Source organism: Rhineura floridana, chromosome 2 (genome assembly GCF_030035675.1).
Source record: "Rhineura floridana isolate rRhiFlo1 chromosome 2, rRhiFlo1.hap2, whole genome shotgun sequence".
NCBI lineage: Eukaryota > Metazoa > Chordata > Lepidosauria > Squamata > Rhineuridae > Rhineura > Rhineura floridana.
In genome coordinates, this window is record NC_084481.1 from 170,013,188 (window position 1) to 170,037,334 (window position 24,147).

The following is a 24,147-nucleotide window of genomic DNA, read 5'->3' on the forward strand; positions in this document are numbered from 1 at the left end:
TAAAACCAGTAAAACAGTAGCATATAAGCATATAAAATAAAATAAAATCAGGAATTTAGTGAATTCATACAAATAAAAACAGAGCCCAATCTTTTGTGTCATTGGCTGTGAACACACTAGGGAACAGGTTGATCTGCCGATCAGTTGCGAAATCTCTTTGAAGCTGAATTTTTTAAAAAAACAAGCTGCTCTCACTAGTGTTTACAGTAAAAAGGGGTGGGGCTTGACTAGTGTTGTGTGCTCCCATTTTCAGAAAAGAGAGGTGGAAACACACTGGAAATGGCAGAACAGTGAGTGTGTTTTTACCTATTGAAAGCCTGGACAAAAAAGAGAGCCAGTATGGTGTAGTGGTTAAAGTGTTGAACTCGGATCTAGGAGACAAGGGTTCCAATCCCCATTCTGCCATGAATCTCACAGCACTCTCTCTCTCTCTCTCTTTCTCTCTCTCAGCATAACCTACCTCACAGGGTTGTTGTGAGGACAAAATGGAAAGGGGGAGATATACATATACATTGGGTTCCTTGGAGGAAAGGTGACATATAAATCTAATAATAAAATGAATAAATAAATATATTTTACCAGATGTCTGAAACACCTGGTGGTTGCTGCTTCACTTATGGTAGCTGAGCTGTGCCCATCCTGTCCCCGTTCTCGTAACCCCTGAGAAAATGAAGGAAGAGAATAAAAGCAACTTTCATTACTGAGAGCCAAGTCAGTGTATTTTTCGTAGAGCTGAAACTAATTTGCTCCTATAAATTCTTAATATTGTTATTTATTATTTATTTATTTTATTTATTTTTAAAACTTATATACCGCCCGACTAGCAATAGCTCTCTGGGCGGTGAACATAGATACAATAAAATACAATATAATACAAAAACATCAGTCTAAAATCAAATTTCACAATCTAAAAACAGCAAAGGCTAAAATCAAATTACAAACGTTACAATCATTAACAAAAAATTAAAATGCCTCGGAGTAGAGAAAGGTTTTAACCTGGCGCCAAAAGGATGATAGTGTCGGCGCCAGGCGAACCTCCTTGGGGAAACTATTCCATAGTTCGGGGGCCACCACTGAGAAGGCCCTTGATCTTGTCACTGGAGATTTTATAGTTAAGTGGCTGCTAAATTCAAAACAATCAGGACATGTCACCAAGTGTACTTGAGGTAAAATGTTACATTCAAAAACATTGAAAGGTCAAATTTAAATTGGTGCTGCCAAACGTTGAATATTTGCAAATATTAATCTCAGCCGTAATTGTATGTGTCAAAATATTAAACAATGGATTGAACCCAGGTAACCAGCAGTTATTAGAAATTGACAAAATCCCCTATCCAGTCCAACTCAGAATCGTTTCTATAAACTGGCTTTTTAGTCCAGATATTCAAACTAGGTTCAAATTGGTATTTCAGAAATTCAGCATTGCATTTTGTATATCTAAACTATCACCTTCTCCTCCACACATAGAGACTTTAAGGCCCTGTTACAGAGCAATAACATTAATGCTGACTGAGATCTTAAGGTGTCAGATCCTAATGAAGCCTCCAGTAGAGAGATCTACATCTTTAATTCAGTCCTGGCATCTACAGGGCAAGGGCCTCTGAGTACATGCTTCCTTTCATTCTGGACTGTGAAAAGGGAGAATGTATAGATTTTATTTCCAGTCCACAATTGTCAATTTCTGTCGTGTGTGTGTGTGCGGGGGGGGAGGTACTGCTATCAAGCCCCCTCCTGTGAGGATTCTAACTGTCATCAAGTCAGCTGTCTGAGGGAAGACCTGTACAGCAGTAGCTGCTTTGTCCTTCTGGCCTGAAAATTGTAATCTGCTCCACACTGCCATGAAGCTCACCGGGTGACCTTGGGCCAGTCACTGCCTCTCAGCCTCAGAGGAAGGCAATGGTAAACCCCCTCTGAATACCGCTTACCATGAAAAACCTATTCATGGGGTCACCATAAGTCGGAATCAACTTGAAGGCAGTCCATTTCCATTTTCCATGTCAGGTCAAGGACTGCCTCAGTATTGATTTTTGTAAGCTGCTCTGAGGAACATTTTTTGGCTAAAGGGTGGGGTATGAATGCCATAAAATCTCTCTCTATATATATCTCTAAATATTGTGTGTGTGTGTGTAAAATATATATCTTGCTTTTCTACAGCAATATGTACTCAAAGCAGCTATATGAAAAGAAATATACATATGTACTGTTTCAGAAAGAGACGTCCTTACCTTAAAGATATGAGGGCTAGAATATTAAAAGGAGATTGCACACTTTAAAACCCACAGTGAATTGATCACAAATGCATCCAAGGGGTGTATGTGTGCATATTTAAGGAAAATGCAATTTAATACTGCCTGCTTTCCTTCCTCTCACTCTCAATTATCCCCACTTAGCTCATCCTTCTCAGGAAGTGGATTGCATGAAACATTAATTGCCTTGGTTTGCCCAGTCTATGAAGCACTCAGACTCTTCTAACAGCAGATGTTATTACAACTACTCTCCCTCCCACATTGCTTTTGTCAGTGTCAGTGAAACCGAAGCAGCTTTTTCCTAGAGGAGCTGATTGATTGCTTCTCCTGCTACTTTTCTTTCTCTCTCTTTTACCTGATGACCTGCTCTTGAACAGCAGCACAGGCAGTTCCTTCTGCTCTTTGAAAATAATCAATGGCCCTTTTTTGAAGGAGGGGAGGGGAGAGAACCATGTTGGAAGAGAGAGCATTGTCCCCAGAAGCTACAGAGGAGGTGGGAAGATTTGCAAATGTATCCGAGGGGCCTAGTGCCCTTCCTCGGGTCACTTTTAATGCTCCAGAGAAACCAGAAGAAGAAACATCCCACAGAAGGTTGGCGAAATTAACCATCAAGTATAACCGAAAAGATCTCCAGAGGTGGCTAGATCTGGAAGAGTGGATTGATGCCCAGTTGCAGGAGCTGTATCAATACCAGGTGGGTAACCACTAGACTGAATAAAGGCTTCACACTTAAGCCCAAAGAATCTTACCTGTGCCAGGATTGAGCACAATTTATGGAATGGAATAGAGCAATGTTTGTTTTGATGATAAGAGAATGTGACTCATTGTCCCACTCATTAACTTGTTAAATCCTCTCATTCCAATTCTGCATAAGATTACTGTGTGAGATTAGACTGTGGCTTAATGACAGAGCTAAAAAGCAACTGCTTGGAGAGGATCAAGTCATGCAACCCTCTGGCCTGAGGCAAAGGCATCTTACATCTAAAAAGCATTCCTGGCAGACACCTGTCCGCCCTTACCTTGGAAATTTCCAAGCAGGACACATCACAGCCTTCTTAAGTAGCTTCTTCCATTGTGGGACTGCTCTCATGACCAGGAATTTTCCCCTAATCTTTAATTTAAATCTACCTCTTGTAACTAAAACCCAGTGTTTTCAAGTGGAAAGAATGGATGATTGTTCCCCCTTTTCTTTCCAAGAAGTCTGCAACTATTTGGAATGTCCAAATATCTTCAGGATTTCTGACTCTTTTAGCCTAGCCTCATAGGACTTGCTTTGTTTATTTTGGGCAGCTTTCCACAAGCTGGTCCCCTCCAGTTATTTTGGACTACAGCTGCCACCACCCCTGCCCATTGGCCACTGTAGCTGGAGCTAATGGCAGCTGAATCCAAAACATCCAGGATGGACTAGGTTGGGGAAGGCTGATTTGGCATGTGCATCCTGCCCATCTTCCAAGAGCATTTTAGGCTTGCAACATTCCTGTGTGGAGAATATCAGATGAGAGAAAGAAACTTGTCCATAGTCATCTCATTGAGTTCCATAGCGTGGACCTGAACCAATTTTTTCAAACTTGTCCATAGTCATCTCATTGAGTTTCATAGCGTGGACCTGAACCAATTTTTTCCAACTTGTCCATAGTCATCTCATTGAGTTTCATAGCGTGGACCTGAACCAATTTTTTCCATTTCCAAACTCACTTGATCCATTTAATCCACATTTGCTTTCTGTAGCTGCTTCCATACTGGACATTTGCTGTGGAATAGCTACACTTTGTTCACTCACTTTTTATGGGGAATCTGCATGATGTCATTGTCAAAACATCTTCCCATGTTTACCCTCTTCAGGTTCCATTCTTTTTCAAAGTTCAGTTCCCCAGGGGTAGATGATCCATTGTGCAACTGTTCAGTAAATTGTTTGGCCAGTTATGGACTGTATAGATTGCTCTAGCAATTTATTTCTCTGTCATCCATCTCTCCTATCTAGGAATCAAATCTATTGTTTTAACCCTTCCCTTCTCACATACCATTGCCTTTATATCCATTTGTATTGTCCTGCCTCCCCCACATTGCATCAGAGGGGGACAATTGCAGCCAGGAGGAAGGAATACACCCTTTGTCCCCATAACATCGTCCCAATGAAAATTATCTCCCTCCTTCCAGTTCTGTGGGCTCTTGAGGCTTGCTGGGGAAGTATTCAGTGTCTAGTCACAAGTCAAGCAGAGGGCATACAGGACCTTGGACAGCTCCAATGAGCCTCCCACTGAAACAGCCACAAGGGAAGTTGTCACTGCAGTGAGCTAGAGCCGACTGAAGCCTTACGAAGGCTGACCAGGGCTAAAGTGTGATAGGCTCTGTGGACCTGAAGAAGCTAGCCTGCTGGTTAAAGGCCTTAGTTTGTAGCCTTTGGATTCTGCAAGGCTGGTGAGACAGAGGTAATGCAGGGGACTCATCCTTTGAGTTAGAAGATGGTGGCAGGGCTGTGTCCTCTGGTCCTGAGCAAGGTATTGATGGCTCTTGCCCCAAGGAAGTAGCCTGAAACTTATCTGAGTCCTCAGGCATGTACTGCAAGGTCCTCAGGTCATGACATCCTTACATCTGGGAATGGGTGAAGGAGGATTTTCCACCTGGCTACATATTGTCATTTGGATTTAGAAGTTTGAAAACACAGTTGCTACTTCACTTGCAGTTTAAAGCAGAACAGCAATGATTGTGCCCTGCTAAATCATCCACCTCTGGAAGCACCTTTGCTCTTTATTCATGTTTGTAGTCTCCTTTGGATCTTTTCTATCTGAACTCTTGAACTATGGCACTCAGATTTGAACACAATACTCTAAATGAGGTCTCACCGGTGTCACTCAGTAGTGCTATTAACCTTCTAGGTCCTGAAAACCATCCACCCATCTAATGCCACCTGAAATAGTGTTAGATGATTATGATTTCTTACCCACCCTTCACCACAAGGTTCAAGGGTGGGTTACAGCAATTTAAAATACAATATTAAAATCAGTTTAAAACAAATTGCAGTACAACATCGCACTAAATGCAGTTTAGCATGTCTGTATCCTCCAAAATTCCTAAATCTACCTCTGAAAATCACAGTTGCAATGAAGGTAAACATGAAAATAGAATTAGAAGTGTGCGTATACAGCTATTACCATTAAAGCTGGCATGTTATAACAATATTTTGTTATAACCAAAATATTTATTGATGCATTTAGATTTACATTCCAGGCTACCTTGAACTCTTGGGCTGCTTCCAGACAGGCCTCTTCTAACACTATCCAGGCATTGCTCTTGCATTGTAAGCCACAAGTGAAATTGCCATTGACTTGCCACACTCTCAGGTATATTGTGCTTTTTCTGAGTGTACATCTTGCTGTGCCCTGTCCACAGCAGTGGGCATTAGATAGCTGCTGTGGATAGGGCCATTAGAAGCTCAATACATTCACTATAACCCTTGTGGCTGGGCACCACTTTTGATCTCTTAGCATGAAAATGCTTTTCTGCTTGTTCATATTTTTAAAAGAAATACAGGTATAGAAGTTTAACAGAATAATGCTATAACGTTAAATTTTGGCATTGTGGTGTAATAGTGCTAAAACACTATAATACAACAATTAAAAACTTTCTGTTTTAACAACAAGGTTAATAGTAGTGACCAGAAAGGGATTTTTTAAAATTAAATTAACATTATAGATTTTAAAAGATGTTGTGTTTCATTGATTATTGTTATTATGCATTTATTAAATTTCTCTCCAAGATGCCCAGGGTGGCCAACAACAAAGTAGTAAAACAATGCAATAAAAAAGAAAAAAAACATATTTAAAATGTTTAGAACAATTAAGAATATCTAAAAACATTTTAAAACATTAAGAACTTCTAAAAACATTTTAAAATATAGTACATACCTGGACAACTAATAATTGCAAGGTTGCTGGGAACAGTATCTTTCAACCATCAAATGCCTGGGTAAACAGGAATGTTTTTACATTCCTCCTGAATGTTAATAATGAGGGCGACAGAAAAGAATTTTTTTACTAAAAGACTGATAAAAAATAAAAATAAACAGGATCATAAAATAGCAGTCACCAAAAAGGTTATAATGAAGCTGATCTATGATAGGTTGAGTTGTCTGATAAGTCACTGCCATTCTCAAAATCTAAAAGTAGCAGTGTGAAGTGTCTGTTTGGCTCCATGGCAGTTGTTATGTGGGTTCCACAAGGTTCGAGTCTGTCTCCCATGCTTTTTAACATCTATATGTTTTTTAAGAAAGATATAGACAAGTTAGAGCGGGTCCAGAAGAGGGCGACGAGGATGATAGCCGGTATGGAGAACAAGTCTTATGAGGAAAGGTTGAAGGAACTTGGCATGTTCAGTCTGGTGAAGAGAAGGCTGAGGGGTGACATGATTGCACTCTTTAAGTACCTGAAGGGCTGTCACATAGAGGAGGCTACAGATTTGTTCTCTGCTGCCCCAGAGGGTAGGACTAGGTCTAATGGTTTTAAGTTGCAGGAGCGTAGATTCAGATTGGACATTAGAAGGAACTTCTTGACAGTAAGGGCGGTTCGGCAATGGAACCGACTGCCTAGGGAGGTGGTGGGATCCCCTTCACTGGATGTCTTCAAGCAGAGGCTGGACAGCTATCTGCGGAAGATGCTCTAGCTGTGGATTTCCTGCTGTGAGCAGGGGGTTGGACTTGATGGCCTACAAGGCCCCTTCCAACTCTGTGATTCTATGATTCTATATGAAGTCATTGAAAGCAGTCATGAAAGATTTGGGGTAAGATGTCATCAGTATGGGGTTGATACTAATCTCTTTTCTCTTTACCATCTGAATCAGGTGACAGTGTCTGGTCTGGAGTCAGGAAAGGGTTGGATAAGGGCCAATAAACTGAAGCTGAGTGCTGACAAGATGGAGATGCTGTGGAGCAATGGTTCCATGTCCAGAGAATAGGAAGATGGCTTGTTCAGAGTGGGTTTGCACTCCCCTTGCAGGATCAGGTCCTGGGGGTAATATTTGATTTGACCTTGTCACTGGGGGCCAGGTGCAATTTGTGGCACAAAGTGCCTTTTTCCATCTACAGCTGGTCCACTAAGACTGTTCTTGGACAGAGATCCCCTGGCCACAGTGGTCCATGGCCTAATACTGTTTGGATTACTACAATTTGCTCTACATGGGACTGCCCTTGAAGATGGTCCTGAAGCTAGAGCAGGTGCAAACCATAGCAGCCAGAGTATTAATGGCATGTCTTCATGAAACCATATAACACTCAAACTCACAGATCAGCACTGGCTGCCTATTTGTTGCTGGGTCCAATTCAAGGTGTCAGTTTTGTCATATAAAGCCCTAAATTGTATGTTATAGGCTGCCTTGATTTTATTTTTTTTATGAAAAGTGCAGCTTATGAATGAATGAATGAATGAATGAATGAATGGCCTAGAGACAGTTTCCTGAAAGAGAGCCTCTCCTCAGAGCCTGGGCTTTAAGGTTGGCTGGGGAGGCCTTTCTACTAGTGGAGATATATTACTATGCACATCAGGAGATCTATGACCCATCAGAGGGCCTTCTCAGCAATGGCAGCCCAGCTGTAGAACACTGTCCCCTCTCAAGTCCAGTTGGTGCCAACTCTGTCCTTCTTTTCGTGCCAGCTGAAGACAGTTCCCTCTTCCTCCAGGACTTTGGAACAGGCTTTTTGAATATATGGAGGAGATTTTTTTTATATTGTTGGAATACAGCCTGGGAAACGCAGGTTCAAATCCCCTCTCACCATGAAGCTCACTGGGTGACCTTGGACCAGTGGTCTTGTGTCAGCCCAACCTACCTCACAGGGTGGTGTGAGGTTAAAATGGGGAGGGAGAGAGCTATGTATGCCACTTTGAGTTCTTTATAGGAAAGGTGGGGTTTAAATGTAATAATTAATAAATAAGTAAGTCTGCCCTGGGATCACTAGTGATGAGGGGAGAAATATAAATGCTATAAACAAACAAGCCACTCTTTTAAAAAGATGGAAGAGTGACTTGTGGAGATTGAGCTGTTCTTCCATTCTTCTAAAAAAAAAGCTGGATATTCTGCAACCACTGAAGAGTCATAGAGAAAATACAGATTGACACTGACTGGATGACAGAGTGATGTGGATGCTCCCAAAAAGTGAGTGAATGACACACACACACTGTAATTCTACACCAAATGTGTGGAAGTGTTCCTGGAGCGGGAAACTATTTAAAAATATAAAAGCTTCATTACAGTTTCAAAAACCAAAGTCCACACATCTTTGCTGACTTTTCAATGATCCCTGAAAGCCACACCAAACAGTTTGGTCTCTGAAAAATGCTGAAAGATTTGGAGGCCTGGACTTTGGTAACTTTCCATAACCTGAGGACATTTCCCATAACAATCCACATATTTGCTGTTTGAACATCACACAAAGAAAATATTAAAAGGACTCCTTTGAGTGACTTCAAAGATTGTAACAGGGCAAAAGGGAAGAGCCAGTCTCTGGGGCATGCCTGAAAATCTTAAAATCGTACAGCTGTAAGGGACCTTAAAGGCCATCTATTCTAATCCAACCCCCTGATGATGCAAAAAATCCACTGCTACAGCATCTCAGGTAGCCAACTAGTCTCTGCTTAAAAACCTCTAATGAAGGTGGGTCCACCACATTCTCAGAGGCAATTTGTTCTACCAGCTTGACCCAACAGGACATTCTTCCTAATATTTTATTGAAATTCCTTTTCTTGTAATTTGAACTCAATAGTTTTGGGCCCTACCTTCTGGAGCAACAGAAACCAAATTTTGCTCCATCCTCTCTATGACAGTTCTTCAGAGATGGCTCTTAAACCTCTTAAAAGTTAAAACTGTTGAGCTAAGTATTGTTGCTTGCTGTGTGCTTGTCAACAACGGTTCTGTTTTTGCAGTCCCAGGTAGGCAGCAAAAGCAGGAAACTTCTCATACCCCTGATGGGTTATTGTACATAGATGGTGAGGTGTCTTCAGCTTGGTGGGTCATGAGTTCTACAGGTTCACTCTGTATGCTATTTTTGGCCCATCCATTTAGAGCTTTTAAGGCTAAAACCAGAAAACAATAAGGAGCCAGTGAAGATGATGAAGCACTCCTAGTGACAGGCCCACATTGGGAAAGGCTGTGTTTAACTTGGAAATGCAAGTACCATATCATTTTGTTTTAAAGTTCCCTTTGGCAACAGGGTATTGTCTAGCTTGTGTACACATGAAACCACAGAAATGTTCAGCCAGCACCAGTCCTAAGTTGGCACTGTGCCTTCTCCCCATTTATACTGCATCCTGTATCCACTTACCTGGAAGTAAGTCCTTTTAGACTCAAAAGGACTTACTTTTGAGTAAACATGGATAGGCTTGCATAATTAGTTGAATAACTTAAGAGTACAGTAGGGCCCCACTCATATGGCGGGTTACGTTCCGGACCCCTGCTGAAAAGCGAAAACCACTGAAAAGCGGAACTCATTGAATAGAATGGCGTGTGACACCCGAAAACCACTGTAAAAGCAGAATAAGCACTGTATGAGTGGGGCTTTAGTCTAATTGCATCTAATTGAGACCACCGCATTAGCGAAGGGCCGTAAAGCAAAGCGCCGTAAAGTGGGGCCCTACTGTACAGGCTATCTGGATATTTTGGTACTTTGAAGACTCTAGTGACAGTAGACCAAGGGTGGGGAATGTTTTGCAGCCCAAGAGCCACATTCTCTACTGGGCAATATTCCAAGGGCCACACGCCAGTGGTAGGAGTAGGCTAGGGTTGCCACATCTCCGGTTTTCACCTGGAGACTCCCGTTTTTTGTTGTTGTTGTTCTCTCCAGGTGAGTCACCCCAATCTCCGGACACTTAGCTTTCATTAAAAAAAAGTTTCTAGGTGGTTTGGTTCAAGAGACACACACCAAAATGTCAGCTCCCCCCCCCCAACTTCTGTTAGTAGCCAGCTGCTCTAATCCCCACCCTTTCAGGTTTTTAGCCAATAAGTGGAGTCAGAGTTGTGATTAAGGAAGGATTTGTTACCTCAAGGCAATAGCTAGAACCCACTGCAAGTCCTGAAAATAGTTTCCTTTTCCTGCTTGTCTGTAAGTTTCATAAATTGAGAAAGTTTATAGCTTTCATCAACAACACCTTTCTCTCTGTGTGCGGAGATGTAGAACAAAATATCATAGCAGAATCTCAGTAGGCATGCTCAGTAAACAGTTTCAGTTATGATTATAATAAAAGTGTACATGTAGGGTTTTTTAAATTATTTGCAAAAATAGCATATTATACATTTATCTTTCAAATCATTTTTGAACAGAAATAAAGTGTACATGCAGCTTATTATGCCATTACAATGTGTTATACTTTTCTAATATATGTAGTCAAATACGTTTAAATTTTCCTGGGCTGTTGAAGAGGGCAGTTTATTTGTCTAATTCATAGCCTATTTTGAAAACCTTCCCTATATGAAGCTTTAATCGTATATTCACTTTTCTGGGAGTAAAGTTGCAATTTAATCCAAAATAAACCCTGTTGAATTCAGAAGGACTTACTTTTGAGTAGATATGGTTAGGATTGTGCTGTAAATCAACTGAACTTTTGAGTGAACATGACAAAGGATTGTGTTGTAAATCTTTCTCTCCCCTTCCCCCCTTTTTAAGCAGTTAGGCAGAGCTTACTTAGGTCTCACTGCTTTTATTTGGTAGGAAACTAATACTGATCTAAAAATTTCTTCTGCAGTGATAGAACATTCTGGTTTTCACAATAAACTATTATATGGGATATGGGTGTATGTATTTTTACATTTTGTGTGTGTGTGTGTAGTCTTTCCAACAATGCTGTGAGGTAGGGTTGCCAATTGGAAACCAAGGTAGTTTACAACAAGAAAAAATCCATTTAAAATCCAATAACTATAGAATGTATAAAACACTTGCAAAACATCTTAAAGTGGCATGATTTTGAATTTTGGGTTGAGTGAGTGAAATCCTTATCACTTGAGGTTGCAGTCCTGTGCACGCTTCCCTGTTTGAGTAAGCGCACTAAATACATTGGGATTTGCTTCTGAATAAACATGCATAGGATTGCGCTATTAATATATTTATGGGTTGTGTAAATATTAAACATCTTTGACACTCATGCTTATATAAATATTTCTTCATACTATATCTCAATATGTACCTGATTTCACACTATAGTTGAACATTATTATTTCCTCTACATTTTGCCCTTCTTCCTTGGGGTGGTCATGGTCCTCTGTGATGCTTCCTTCCCTGGCTCTCCCTGTCAGGTTCCTACCTGCTCGTGGTTACTGCCTGTCTCTAGGCACCACCAGGGACTCCACCAGTCCGGACCGCACTCTCTTATGGTTTACCTATCCGCTCTAGCACAGATCTCAACAGATCCCCCTGCTAGGCAACCACCAGTAACGTCCCAATACTAGTATTCCCAGACACTCTGAATACTGGTATTGTTATTCTCTTCACCGCTGCCACCATTTGTTACAGTTCCCCTTCAGCCTTGGTCATTACCTTACCCTCCCTTCTGGTCTGTGAAACTCCAGCCAAGGATCAGGCCTTTGGTAAACCAAATTAAGTATTTATTAAAGATAACAAAGCTAACAAGATTAACAAGATTTCTTCTTAAGGCACATAAGCATATGGTTTTACTCAATACTAATCCGAACTCCACCTCCCTCCTGGTAAACAACTCTCTAAACCCCACCAAGCAATCCACTCTTTCTCTTCTCCCCCCCAGATTCCACAATTTACCACCTCACATCCACCCAGATTTACCTGTCATCCTTTCATTTATACTGTCAGCTATTTTAAACATTCAGCCAATCATCAAGCATTCTATTGCCCATTCACTCCCCCTCCTCTTTCACTACTTACCATGTATACTCTAAACAACCAGCACTTACCATATATACACTAATATATAGGAACATCACATTTCCCCCCCCTTAAACAACGGCAGAGTATTATTCCTGTTCCAGGATTTATATGTCGCGTTAACAAATAAAAGTCTCTATGGGGAAAATGTCTTTCTTTGTTCCTCTGTCTGGTCACGTCACTGCAGTCCCAGCCACTTGCCTGGAAAGTCCATCGGCCAGTACATTGTCCTTGCCTTTTATGAACTGGAAGTCCACTTGATAGTCCTGTAGGGCCCAGGACCACCTCTGCAGCATAGTGTTATGGTTTTTCATAGTCTGCAACCATAACAAGGCCCGATGATCCGTAGTCACTGTGAATCTTTGTCCCCACAAGTATGGGCGCAACTTGTTCAGTCCCCACACGACCGCTAGGCACTCCTTCTGGACCGACGAATAGTTTTTCTCCCTCGGCGTCAGCTTGCGACTCAGGTACGCCACTGGATGTCTGGTGCCTTCTCTCTCCTGCAGCAAGACGACTCCCAGCGCCAGGTCCGACGCATCTGTAGCCACAATGAATGGTTTCTCATAGTCTGGTGCTATTAATATGGGTCCTTGGCACAAGGCTTGCTTCAGTAGATCAAAAGCCTTCTGACATTCATCCGTCCATACCACACGCTCAGAACACTTCTTCTTTGTTAATTCATGCAAGGGGGTTGCTATTTCCCCAAAATTTCTCACAAACTTCCTATAAAATCCAGCCACACCCAGAAATGCCCTTACTTGTTTTTTGGTTAAGGGGATCGGCCACGCTTGTATTGCCTCCACCTTGCTCCATAAGGGGGTGATTTTCCCACTCCCCACCTTATGTCCTAAATAGATTACTTCCTTTAGTCCAAACTGGCATTTCTTAGCTTTTATTGTGAGGCCTGCTTTTCTTAAGGCCTCCAATACTGTTGTCAGGTGTTGGACATGCTCAGGCACTGACTTGCTAAAAATGGCCACGTCATCGATATAGGCCACTGCAAAATCTGACGTGCCTCGCAACACAGTATTGATTAGCCTCTGAAATGAACTTGGTGAGTTCCTTAGTCCCATGGGTAAGGTCACAAACTCATATAACCCATCTGGTGTACTGAAGGCAGTTTTGGCTCTGGATTGCTCGTCTAGTTCCATTTGCCAAAATCCTTTACAGAGATCTAGTGTAGAGATAATGGTTGCTGCCCCCAATAACTCTAACATAGCGTCTACCCTAGGCATAGGATACGCATCTGGGACAGTAATTTTATTGATTAGCCGATAATCAATGCAAAACCTTGTCGTTCCATCTTTTTTCGGAACCAGGACAATACTTGAGGCCCAGGGACTGATGGATTCCCTGATCACTCCTAATTCCAGCATATCTTCCACCTCCTTTTTGATCTCATTCAAAACTTTCCCATTCACACGGTACGGAACAGATCTGATTGGGGCATGATCTCCAGTATCAATGGAATGTATAACTATACTGGTTCGGCCAGGTTTGTTGCTAAAGAGATTCTTATAGGTTTTCAAAACTTTCAGAATCTCCTCTTTTACTTCCTCCTCTACCTCCTCTGACCATTCCACTTGATCTACCCCTCCTTTGTCTTTGCTTTCCTGTACCAAATCTGGAAGTTCAGGCCCACTTCCCTCAGGGAATAAGGTAACTTGCAACACCTGTGCATCCCTGGTATGGTAAGGCTTCAACATATTTACATGAACCACTTTGCTTTTGTTTAATTGGTCTGTGGTGATTACATATGTCACTGTGTCAAGCCTTTCTCTGATGGTATATGGTCCTTCCCAGTTAGCCTGTAATTTGTCATGTTTCCTGGGTATGAACGCCATAGCCATATCTCCCACATTATATACACGTTCTCTGGCTGTTCTGTCATACCAGTAACTTTGCTTCTCCTGTGCATGACTCAAATTCTTTTTCACCACCTCCATCATTTGTTTCACTGGTTCACATTCATCCTTTCTCTCAGCAGGCATCCACAGTCTATATAAAATCCCATTCTCACACACAACTTGATTCCTCAGTTTGTCAGTGAAAGGAATCTGTTGGGTCAGCGCTTGTTCCTTTATCTGCTTCAGACTTATATCTTTATGCAGCTCTGCCCTGAATTGATCTGCTTCTTCCCCAGAGACCACTTGATACAGTTTGTCTTCTTCAGCAGACCTGCTAGTGGTTGCTATGGTGACCTGAGGCTGGTTAACAGATTCCACCCTGTTTGTTTCAGCCCCCCTTAATATGGCTTCTTTTTCTCTGCCAATTTGCTGTCTGGTCACTACATATATTTTCCCCTGTGCCCCCATAACATCTCTTCCCAGTATTACTGGTTCTTGTTGCTGGGCATTAATACCAACTTTATATTGGCCCTTTCGGCCTCTCCATTCCATTTTCACTAGGGCCACAGGCAAACTCTCTGGTTGACCCCTCACTCCTTGGATAGTCACTGTTTCCTGAGGTAATATTTCTTCAGATTTTATTAAATCTGGCCTCAGTAACGTCTGAGTGGCACCAGTGTCAAGCAATGCCCAATAAGTTGCCCCTTGTACACTCACTTCCTCTCTCAGACTTGAATCAAGGTCTGTTCTGTCCAGTTTATCTGGCAAAACTGAACCTTTTTCGCTGTTTCTAAAGCCTTGGGCTCTGTTTTCACTGCCCTTGTCTGAGCAGGATTACTAATGGGGTTGGCAACCTCACATTGAAAACGTAGGTGCCCCGGTCTACCACATTTGTAGCATAATTTCTCCTCACTTTTAGGGTACACAGATCCACTCTGGGGTGTCCTGTGCCCTTCAGATTTTACTGGAGGACTCACTCGCTGTGGTACCACATCCCTTCTGCCAGCACTATATGGTCTGGGTTTAAACTCTCTTGATGTTTTCCCCACCCAGCCAGTTCTATTGGAGGCGAAGTGATCCGCCAGCTCTGCGGCCTCCTGCACAGATGTAGGGGAACGGTCTTTGACCAGGAGCCTTATTTCTGGTGGTAACTGATGGTATAATTGATCCAGTATCATGAGGCTTTTCACCTCTTCCACTGACAGAGCTTTGGCACTACTCATCCACTTTCCAAATATATCCATCAACTTTGCTCCCAGTTCCACAAAAGACCTCGCTGTCTGTATCTGGCAGTTTCTGAAAAGCTTTCTAAAATAATCAGGCCCCAGTCTGAATCTTTTAAACACTGCTTCTTTGAATTCAGCATAGGTGACGGGCCTGTCTGAGGGGAAATATTGGTATACCTCAGCCAATTCCCCTTTAATCAGATTTGATAAATACTGCATGTATTTATCTTCAGGTAGCCCCCACAACTGAGCTGCTTTTTCAAAGGTGCTGAGGTAAATTTGAGGATCTTGACCAGGCTCATAGACAGCAAAGTCCTTTGGAGTAATTTTTATTTTTGCTCCATCTCTCTCTTTCCTTGTCTCCTCAGAGTGAAATTTCTCTCTATCAAATTTTAACTTTTCTACTTGTAATTCAGCATCCAATGCTCGTTGCTTCTCCCTCTCCTCAAACCCCAATCTCATTCTCTCAGCTTCCAACTCCCTCTGCTTGTCTTTTTCCTCAGCTTCCATCCTCAATCTCTCAGCTTCCATTTTCAATCTCTCAGCTTCCAACTCCCTCTGCTTGTCTTTTTCCTCAGCCTCCCTCTTCAATCTCTCAGCTTCCAACTCCCTCTGCTTGTCTTTTTCCTCAGCCTCCCATCTTAACTTCTCTCTCAAGTACTCTATATAAGCGGGATTGCTTAAATATCCTTCTGGGGTCTCTTCCCTGACAGGTTGTTTTTGCTGGGCAGTTGCAAATCCTATAAGTGCTACCCTCAATTCATCTACCCCTTTACCCTTGTGAGGTAAATTGAATGTTATGCACTTCTCCACCAGCTGCTCTCTTTTCATTTTTATGTATTCAGCCATGGTGTTTGAGTTCACTCACTCTTTGCCACACACTCTTTGCCAGTCACTCTCACAAGAAATCGTGTTTTGTTATTTCTGTTTGCCACACCACTGTTCTGGATTCTCTAGTATTCGTATCTGGATTCTCTGTTGTTCGTATCCCACCGCTACTGTCACCACGTGTGATGCTTCCTTCCCTGGCTCTCCCTGTCAGGTTCCTACCTGCTCGTGGTTACTGCCTGTCTCTAGGCACCACCAGGGACTCCACCAATCCGGACCGCACTCTCTTATGGTTTACCTATCCGCTCTAGCACAGATCTCAACAGATCCCCCTGCTAGGCAACCACCAGTAACGTCCCAATACTAGTATTCCCAGACACTCTGAATACTGGTATTGTTATTCTCTTCACCGCTGCCACCATTTGTTACAGTTCCCCTTCAGCCTTGGTCATTACCTTACCCTCCCTTCTGGTCTGTGAAACTCCAGCCAAGGATCAGGCCTTTGGTAAACCAAATTAAGTATTTATTAAAGATAACAAAGCTAACAAGATTAACAAGATTTCTTCTTAAGGCACATAAGCATATGGTTTTACTCAATACTAATCCGAACTCCACCTCCCTCCTGGTAAACAACTCTCTAAACCCCACCAAGCAATCCACTCTTTCTCTTCTCCCCCCCAGATTCCACAATTTACCACCTCACATCCACCCAGATTTACCTGTCAGCCTTTCATTTATACTGTCAGCTATTTTAAACATTCAGCCAATCATCAAGCATTCTATTGCCCATTCACTCCCCCTCCTCTTTCACTACTTACCATGTATACTCTAAACAACCAGCACTTACCATATATACACTAATATATAGGAACATCACATCCTCCTCTGTTGCTTTCACCCTGAGAGGCAGATTAGGCTGAGAGATGGTGAGTAGCCCATGGTTGGCAACCCCCTGCCTGGAATGCCCTGCCCTGCTTTTTAACATGCCTGCTCCAAACCTCTTAACAGACTTGACCCTTCACTGCAGGGAGAGGTTTGAGAGATTTCTTAACTCTTACTTATTTATTCTTGATTCTGTACCCTTTCCTGCCCACCATGTGGGCTGCTATAAACTCATTTGACAGCCAACACAGTTCCAGGGAGTAATAATTGACAGAGAGAAAACACACATGGTCTGGTCCTTTTTTTTTAAGCAGCTAGGCTTAATTAGAATTATGATTAGAATTAGAATTTATTACCCGCCCTTCACCCAAAGGTTACTGCTTTTATTTGGCAGGAAACTAATACTGATTAAAAAAAGTTCTGCAATGACCAACTGGTTTTAACAATAATCAATTATATAGGGAGTGTGTATTTTTACATCTCCAATGTGTGTGTATATGGAATCTTTCCAACAATCCTCTGTGGTAGGAAACCAAGACAGCTCACAACAAGAAATGAATCCATTTAAAATCCAAAAACCATAAAACAAGTATAAAACAGTTGCAAAACAACTTGAAATGGCATGATTCTGAATTTTGGGTTAGGTGAGTGAAGTCCTTATCACTTGAGGTTGCTGTCCTATGCATGCTTCACTGTTTGAGTAAGCCCCATTTAATACATTGGGACTTGCTTCTGAGTAAGCATGCATAGGCTTGCACTATAAATACCTTTACAGGTTGTGTAAATATTAAACATCGTTGACATTCATGGTTAAATAAATATTTATTCATGCTATATCTCAATATGTATCTGATTTCACACTATGGTTGTAAATTATTATTTTCTCTACATTTTAAGTGTGCCCTTCTTCCTTGGAATGGTCACGGTCCCCCTCTGTTGTTTTTACCATGAGGGGCAGATTAGGCTGAGAGATGGTGCATAGCCCATGGTCACCCAGTAAACTTTGTAGCTTATTTCCATTTTAAAATTTAATTAAAATGATTTATATGCAGGCAAAGTTTATGAAGTAATGCAGATCCACATAATAAATTTAAAGCACACCCAATTTGCATTTAAAGTGTATGACTTCCCCCAAAGAATCCTGGGAAATGTTGTTTCCCCCTCACAGTTATAGTTCCCACCACCCTTAACATTCCCATGATTCTGTGGTGGGATTACTGTCCTTCAACTATATGTTGAATGTACTTTTAATGAATAGTGTGGATCTGCCCTAATATGCTATGCATTCATTTGTGAATTGAAAAGAGCAATTTTAAAATATACTTTTTTAAACAGGGGAAGGGCTGTAGCTCAGTGGTAAGGCACATGCTTTGCATGCAAAGGTCCAAAGTTCAATCTTTGGAAGAGACTATTGCCTGGAATCCTGGAGAGCCAGTGCTAGTCCATATCACCAGTACAGAGCTAGATGTTATCAAATTGCCTGAGTTCATATAAGGCAGATTCCTTTGTGCCTAAAAGAGGAAAGAGAACAAAAGGCCACAGTGACTCCAAAATTTATTTACGTATTTTATTTACAACATTTATATACCGCTTTATTGTAAAAAACTTCAAATGGTTTATAGAAGGAATTAAAACAATAAAATTATTGGCAAAAACAGACAGGTATTTAAAAACATTTAAAATAATAAAACCAATAATGAGTTAAAGATAAAAAACATAATAGCGTCTACATGCCTCGGTAGGCTTGCCTAAGCAAAAATGTTTTTAGCAGGTGCCAAAACAAGTACAATGAAGCACCTGCCTAACGTAAATAGGCAGGGAGTTCCAAAGCGTAGGTGCTGCCACACTAAAGGACTGAATTCTTCCAAGAGCAGAACAAGTACTGTGTAGCACCGTAACATGGAAAGCACACCTTGAACTTGACCTGGTAGCAAATCAGCAACCAGTGCAGATTTCAGAGCAGAGGTATTATGTGTTGATAGTGCCTCACTCATGTCAGCAATCATGCCACAGCATTCTGCACTAACTGCAGCCCCCGGGTCACGTTGTGCTGCAGGGGGATTTCTGTGACCTTGGATGACTGGCTGCCAGGATTTGTTTAGTTTTGGTTAGGAACCCTGACTGGTTGTGGGATGCTGAGTTTTCTGTCTTATTCATAGGAATCTTGTTGTGGTTGGTATGGTATTGCATTTAGGAAATCATCACTGTCTTGTTTTTCTTTTTCTATTTGCATTTCACTTTTCTCTGAACTTACTCCCTTACATCCATAGAAGCAACAACAGTGGTTTCATGTGCTCAGCTCAACCCCCTTAAACCCAATGATGATGCACCTTGTTATTTGCATGATGGTTTGTTTCTTGCCCAATAGTGGTAAAAGATAATTCACACACTGGGAAGTGTGTCTTCAATTTCTGTTGTTCCCAATCTATTGCCTGTGAAGGTAGACCAAACCATGTATGTTTTCTCTCTGTCAATTATTACTCACTGGAATTGGGTTGGCTGTCAAAGTGAGTTTATAGCAGCCCACAGAGTAGGCAGGAAATAGTAGAGAATCTTCTTAACTCTTACTCATTTCTCAAACCTCTCTCTGCAATAAAGGGTCAAATCTGTAAAGAAGTTTGGAGAAGCCATGATAACAGGCAAGCAGGGTATTCCAGGCAGGGGGTTGCCAACCCTTCTTTGATATGGATATCGTTGCAGAGGACCCTAGTTAAGCCTTAACAGCACAATCCAAACTATATCTACTCGAAGTAAGTCCTGTTGAGTTCTATGGGGCTTAGTTCCTTAGTAAGTGTGTTTAGAATTGCAGCCTTCGGGGACATCAATCTTTACTCCTGAGTGCTCCCATCTAACATCTCCATAACACTAGGCTCCTTTCTTCCTACAATGGCCTTCTGGTGGCTAGCCTGGCCTGAGGGCACTTAAACCCTTTTTGCCAGAAGCAAGTACGCTAGAGATTAAATGTTCCTTACCCAGGCTGTCTAAGCAGGTGAGAAGGAATGATCCTGTCAGTTCAGCTGGACCTGGACCCTCATTTAGCTAAGATTTCTATCTTAATTTCGAATCAGATAACTTTTTTTGTTTGAGTGGTATGCTCCAAGCAGCTGTGGTTAATGCTTAATGTATCATGCTTAATGACATCACTAGGACATGCCCCTTATGACATCACTAAGGCCTACCCCTGAAATCTCAGGGTTTGGAATGCTTCTGACCTGGCAACCCTAGGGAGCAGCTTATGTGAATCTTACCTTTGTACAGTTTAGTTTAGTTTAGTTTAATTTCATTTATAAACCGCCCATAACCAATGGCTCCCTGGGCGGTGTACAACATAAGATAATACAATAAATCAACAAAAACCACGAAATATAAAAATACAGATACATAATAACAATAATGTAATATTAAGATCACTAAACCATTAAAACATTAAAATACTTTAACATGAATTAAAATGCCTGGGAGAATAGAAAGGTTTTAGCCTGGCGCCGAAAGGATAACAATGTAGGCGCCAGGCGTACCTCCTCGGGGAGACTATTCCACAATTCGGGGGCCACCACCGAAAAGGCCCTGGATCTTGTCACTACCCTCCGAGCTTCTCGATGAGTCGGTACTCGGAGGAGGGCCTTAGATGTCGAACGAAGTGCACGGGTAGGTTCGTAGCGGGAGAGGCGTTCCATCAGGTATTGCGGACCCGCACCGTGTAAGGCTTTATAGGTCAATACCAGCACCTTGAATCTAGCCCGGAAACAAATCGGCAACCAGTGCAAACGGGCCAGAACAGGTGTAATATGTGAGGACCGATTGGTCCTCGTCAACAGTCTGGCTGCTGCGTTTTGCACTAGCTGCAGCTTCCGAACCGTCTTCAAGGGCAGCCCCACGTAGAGTGCATTACAGTAATCCAATCTAGAGGTCACCAGAGCATAAACAACTGAGGCGAGGTCGTCACTGTCCAGATAGGGGCGTAGTTGGGCTACCAACCGAAGGTGGTAGAACGCATTCCGAGCCACCGAGGCTACCTGAGCCTCCAGTGACAAGGAAGGATCGAAAAGAACCCCCAGGCTACGAACCTGTTCCTTCAGGGGGAGTGTAACCCCATCCAGAACGGGATGAACATCCACCATCTGTGCAGAAAAGGCATTCACCAACAGCGTCTCTGTCTTGTCTGGTTTCAGTTTATTAGCTCCCATCCAGTCCGTTATCGCGGCCAGGCAACGGTTCAGCACATCAACAGCCTCACCTGAAGAAGATGAGAAGGAGAAATAGAGCTGCGTGTCATCAGCGTACTGATGGCAACGCACTCCAAAACTCCGGATGACCGCACCCAGAGGCTTCATGTAGATGTTGAAAAGCATGGGGGACAGAACCGATCCCTGAGGGACTCCACAATGGAGAGTCCAGGGTATCGAGCAATGCTCCCCAAGCACTACCTTCTGGAGACGATCCGCCAAGTAAGAGCGGAGCCACTGCCAAGCAGTACCCCCAACTCCCAACTCCACGAGTCTCTCCAGAAGGATACCATGGTCGATGGTATCAAAAGCAGCTGAGAGATCAAGGAGAATCAACAGAGTTACACTCCCTGTCCCTCTCCCGACAGAGGTCATCATACAGGGCGACCAAGGCTGTTTCTGTGCCAAAACCGGGCCTAAAACTGGATTGAAACGGATCTAGATAATCGGTTTCATCCAAGAGCGTCTGGAGCTGGGCGGCAACCACCCGTTCCAAGACCTTGCCCAGAAATGGAACATTCGCTACCGGTCGATAGTTGTTCAAATTATCTGGGTCCAAGGAGGACCTCTTCAAAAGAGGTCTCACTACAGCCTCCTTGAGACAACGGGGGACAACTCCCTCTCTCAAGGAGGCGTTGATCACTTCCTTGGCCCATCCGGCAGTTCCAGCCCGGCTAGCTTTTACTAGCCAAGAGGGGCAAGGGTCCAGTACCGACGTGGTCGCACGCACCAGTGCAAGCACCTTGTCAACTTCCTCAAGCTGCACCAACTGAAACTCATCCAATAATTGAGGACAAGATCGTGATCTGGGTACCTCAATGGATTCAACTGTTCTAACATTAGAGTCGAGATCCCTACGGATGCATGCCATTTTATTTTGGAAGTGCCCCGCAAACTCGTTGCAGCAGGCTTCAGATGCCTCTGTGATGTCCTGAGGGCCAGAGTGTAAAAGTCCTCGTACTATCTTAAAAAGCTCCGCTGGGCGGCATAAAGATGATCTAATAGTGGCAGCAAAATAACACTTTTTTGCTGCCCTTACCGCTTTTATATACAACTTAGTGGAGGCACTTACCAAGGCATAATTGCATCCGTTTGGAGTTCACCTCCATCTGCACACAAGCCTCCTCCTCTCTTGTTTCATCACTCTCAGCTCCGGGGTATACCACGGAGCTGCATGAGCTCTACATCGAAGGGGGCGCACAGGAACAATCGTGTCAACAGCCCGGGTCATTTCCGTATTCCACAGTTCGACCAGGGCCTCGACAGGAGCACTAGTCTTATCAGCCAGAAAATCTCCCAGAGACTTCTGACAACCCAGGGGATCCATTAGTCTCTGGGAGCGGACCAATTTAATAGGTCCCCCACCTTTGCAGAGGGAAAGGGTCGCCGTAAGCCTAAATCTCAGTAGGCGGTGATCTGTCCATGACAATGGGGTAGATGAAAAACACCCCACCTGCGGGTCACCATCTCCATGTCCAGTGGCGAAGATCAAATCAAGAGTGCGTTGGGCCAGTAGAAAATTGAGACAGCCCCATTGTTGTCATGGAGGCAATGAAGTCCTGAGCTGCCCCAGATAAGACAGCATCGGTATGGATGTTGAAATCCCCCAGTACCAAAAGTCTAGGGGATCCCAACAGCACCTCCGAGACTATCTCTGTCAGCTCAGCTAGGGAAGCTGTTGGGCAGCAAGGTGGGCGGTACACCAACAGAATTCCCAATCTGTCTCGCTGGCCCAACACAAGGTGGAGACACTCCAGACCAGTCACCGTCTGGACAGGGTGCCTAGTGATTGTTGGTTAGTTTCTATGCGCACACTCACACACCCTTCTCTATTCCCCATGCAGACAAGCAAGAGGTATTGTCAGGGTTCAAGGACACATTCCAGCCAGGCAAAAACACTTAGGGGTGCAAAGCAGGGCTAGTGAGGAGTGTGGCCTGGGGAGAGTTCTTAGGGCCAGATAGAGAGGCCTGAAAGGCCACATTTGCTCCCCCCAGGTCTGAGGTTTCCCCACCTCTAAGTAGGCCAATGCCTATGCAATCTTCCCCCTACTTAGACAATCCTGGAAAATCTAGGGATATGGCCATTGCCCCTTTAGCGGTATGCAGAGTCCTCTTTCTTACCTAGCAGGACTAGATCAATGTTCCCCAGCCTCATTTTCCATCTTTCTTCAGTGAGGTGAGGGAGATACTTGAAATACCTGAAAATACCTGAAAGACCATCTTAATCCTTATATACCCAGTCGATCACTGAGCTGTGCAGGTGAGGGCCTCCTGCAGATACCATCTTATCAGGAGGTCTGTTCCGCACAACATAGGAAGTGGACCTTTAGTGTGGCTGCACCTACCCTGTGGAATTCCCTCCCTTTAAATATTAGACAGGCGCCATCTCTGTTATATTTTTGGGCCTACTGAAGACCTTCCTCTTTCAACATGCCTTTTAATTTGAGACCTTATCCCAGTCTGCATCTGTGTTGGAATTGCTTTTTAATATGTTTTTAAAGATTTTTTAAAAAACATGTTTTTAAGATGTTTTATTTTTGAGATGTTTTCAGATGTTTTTATTGTGTTGTTATTTGTTTGCCACCCTGGGCTCCTTCTGGGAGGAAAGGCAGGATAGAAGTTTAATCAATCCATCCATCCATCAATCAATCCATAAGCTGGCACTTGAGAATCAGTGGAATATTCCTCTTTTCTGCATCTGTAATTATGCCAGCATAGAACCTATATAAAGTTACAACAAACAATTGTGTGGTTATACAAAGCAACCACTATCAAAGCATAATCCACGTGGAGGTGTGTATAAAGTATTGTTTTATTGATTTATTAAATTTATATCCCACCCTTTCTCCCAGGAGGAGTCTCCTTAATTGCTGCTAGTTGTCTGGTTCCTGCCTCCTTTCCCCTGTTCCAAGAGGAAACTGCGTAGTGCACATGAACTGAGTTTTGAAAGGCACTGATGGAAGCTGAGGCAGCTTATTTAGAATCAAGCTAATTGTGGGCTATCCCTCACAA

At 42.9% G+C, this 24,147-nt stretch overlaps 1 protein-coding gene across 1 annotated transcript in view; it reads left to right on the top strand.

The window, feature by feature from the left end:
* The first annotated feature begins 2,697 nt into the window (after positions 1-2,697).
* PPP1R14D (protein phosphatase 1 regulatory inhibitor subunit 14D) overlaps positions 2,698-24,147 on the top strand; it is a 28,344-nt gene continuing 6,894 nt past the window's right edge. The window contains exon 1 of the mRNA XM_061613193.1: positions 2,698-2,940. Coding sequence (XP_061469177.1) covers positions 2,698-2,940 — 243 coding nt within the window. The remainder of the gene's footprint in view (positions 2,941-24,147) is intronic.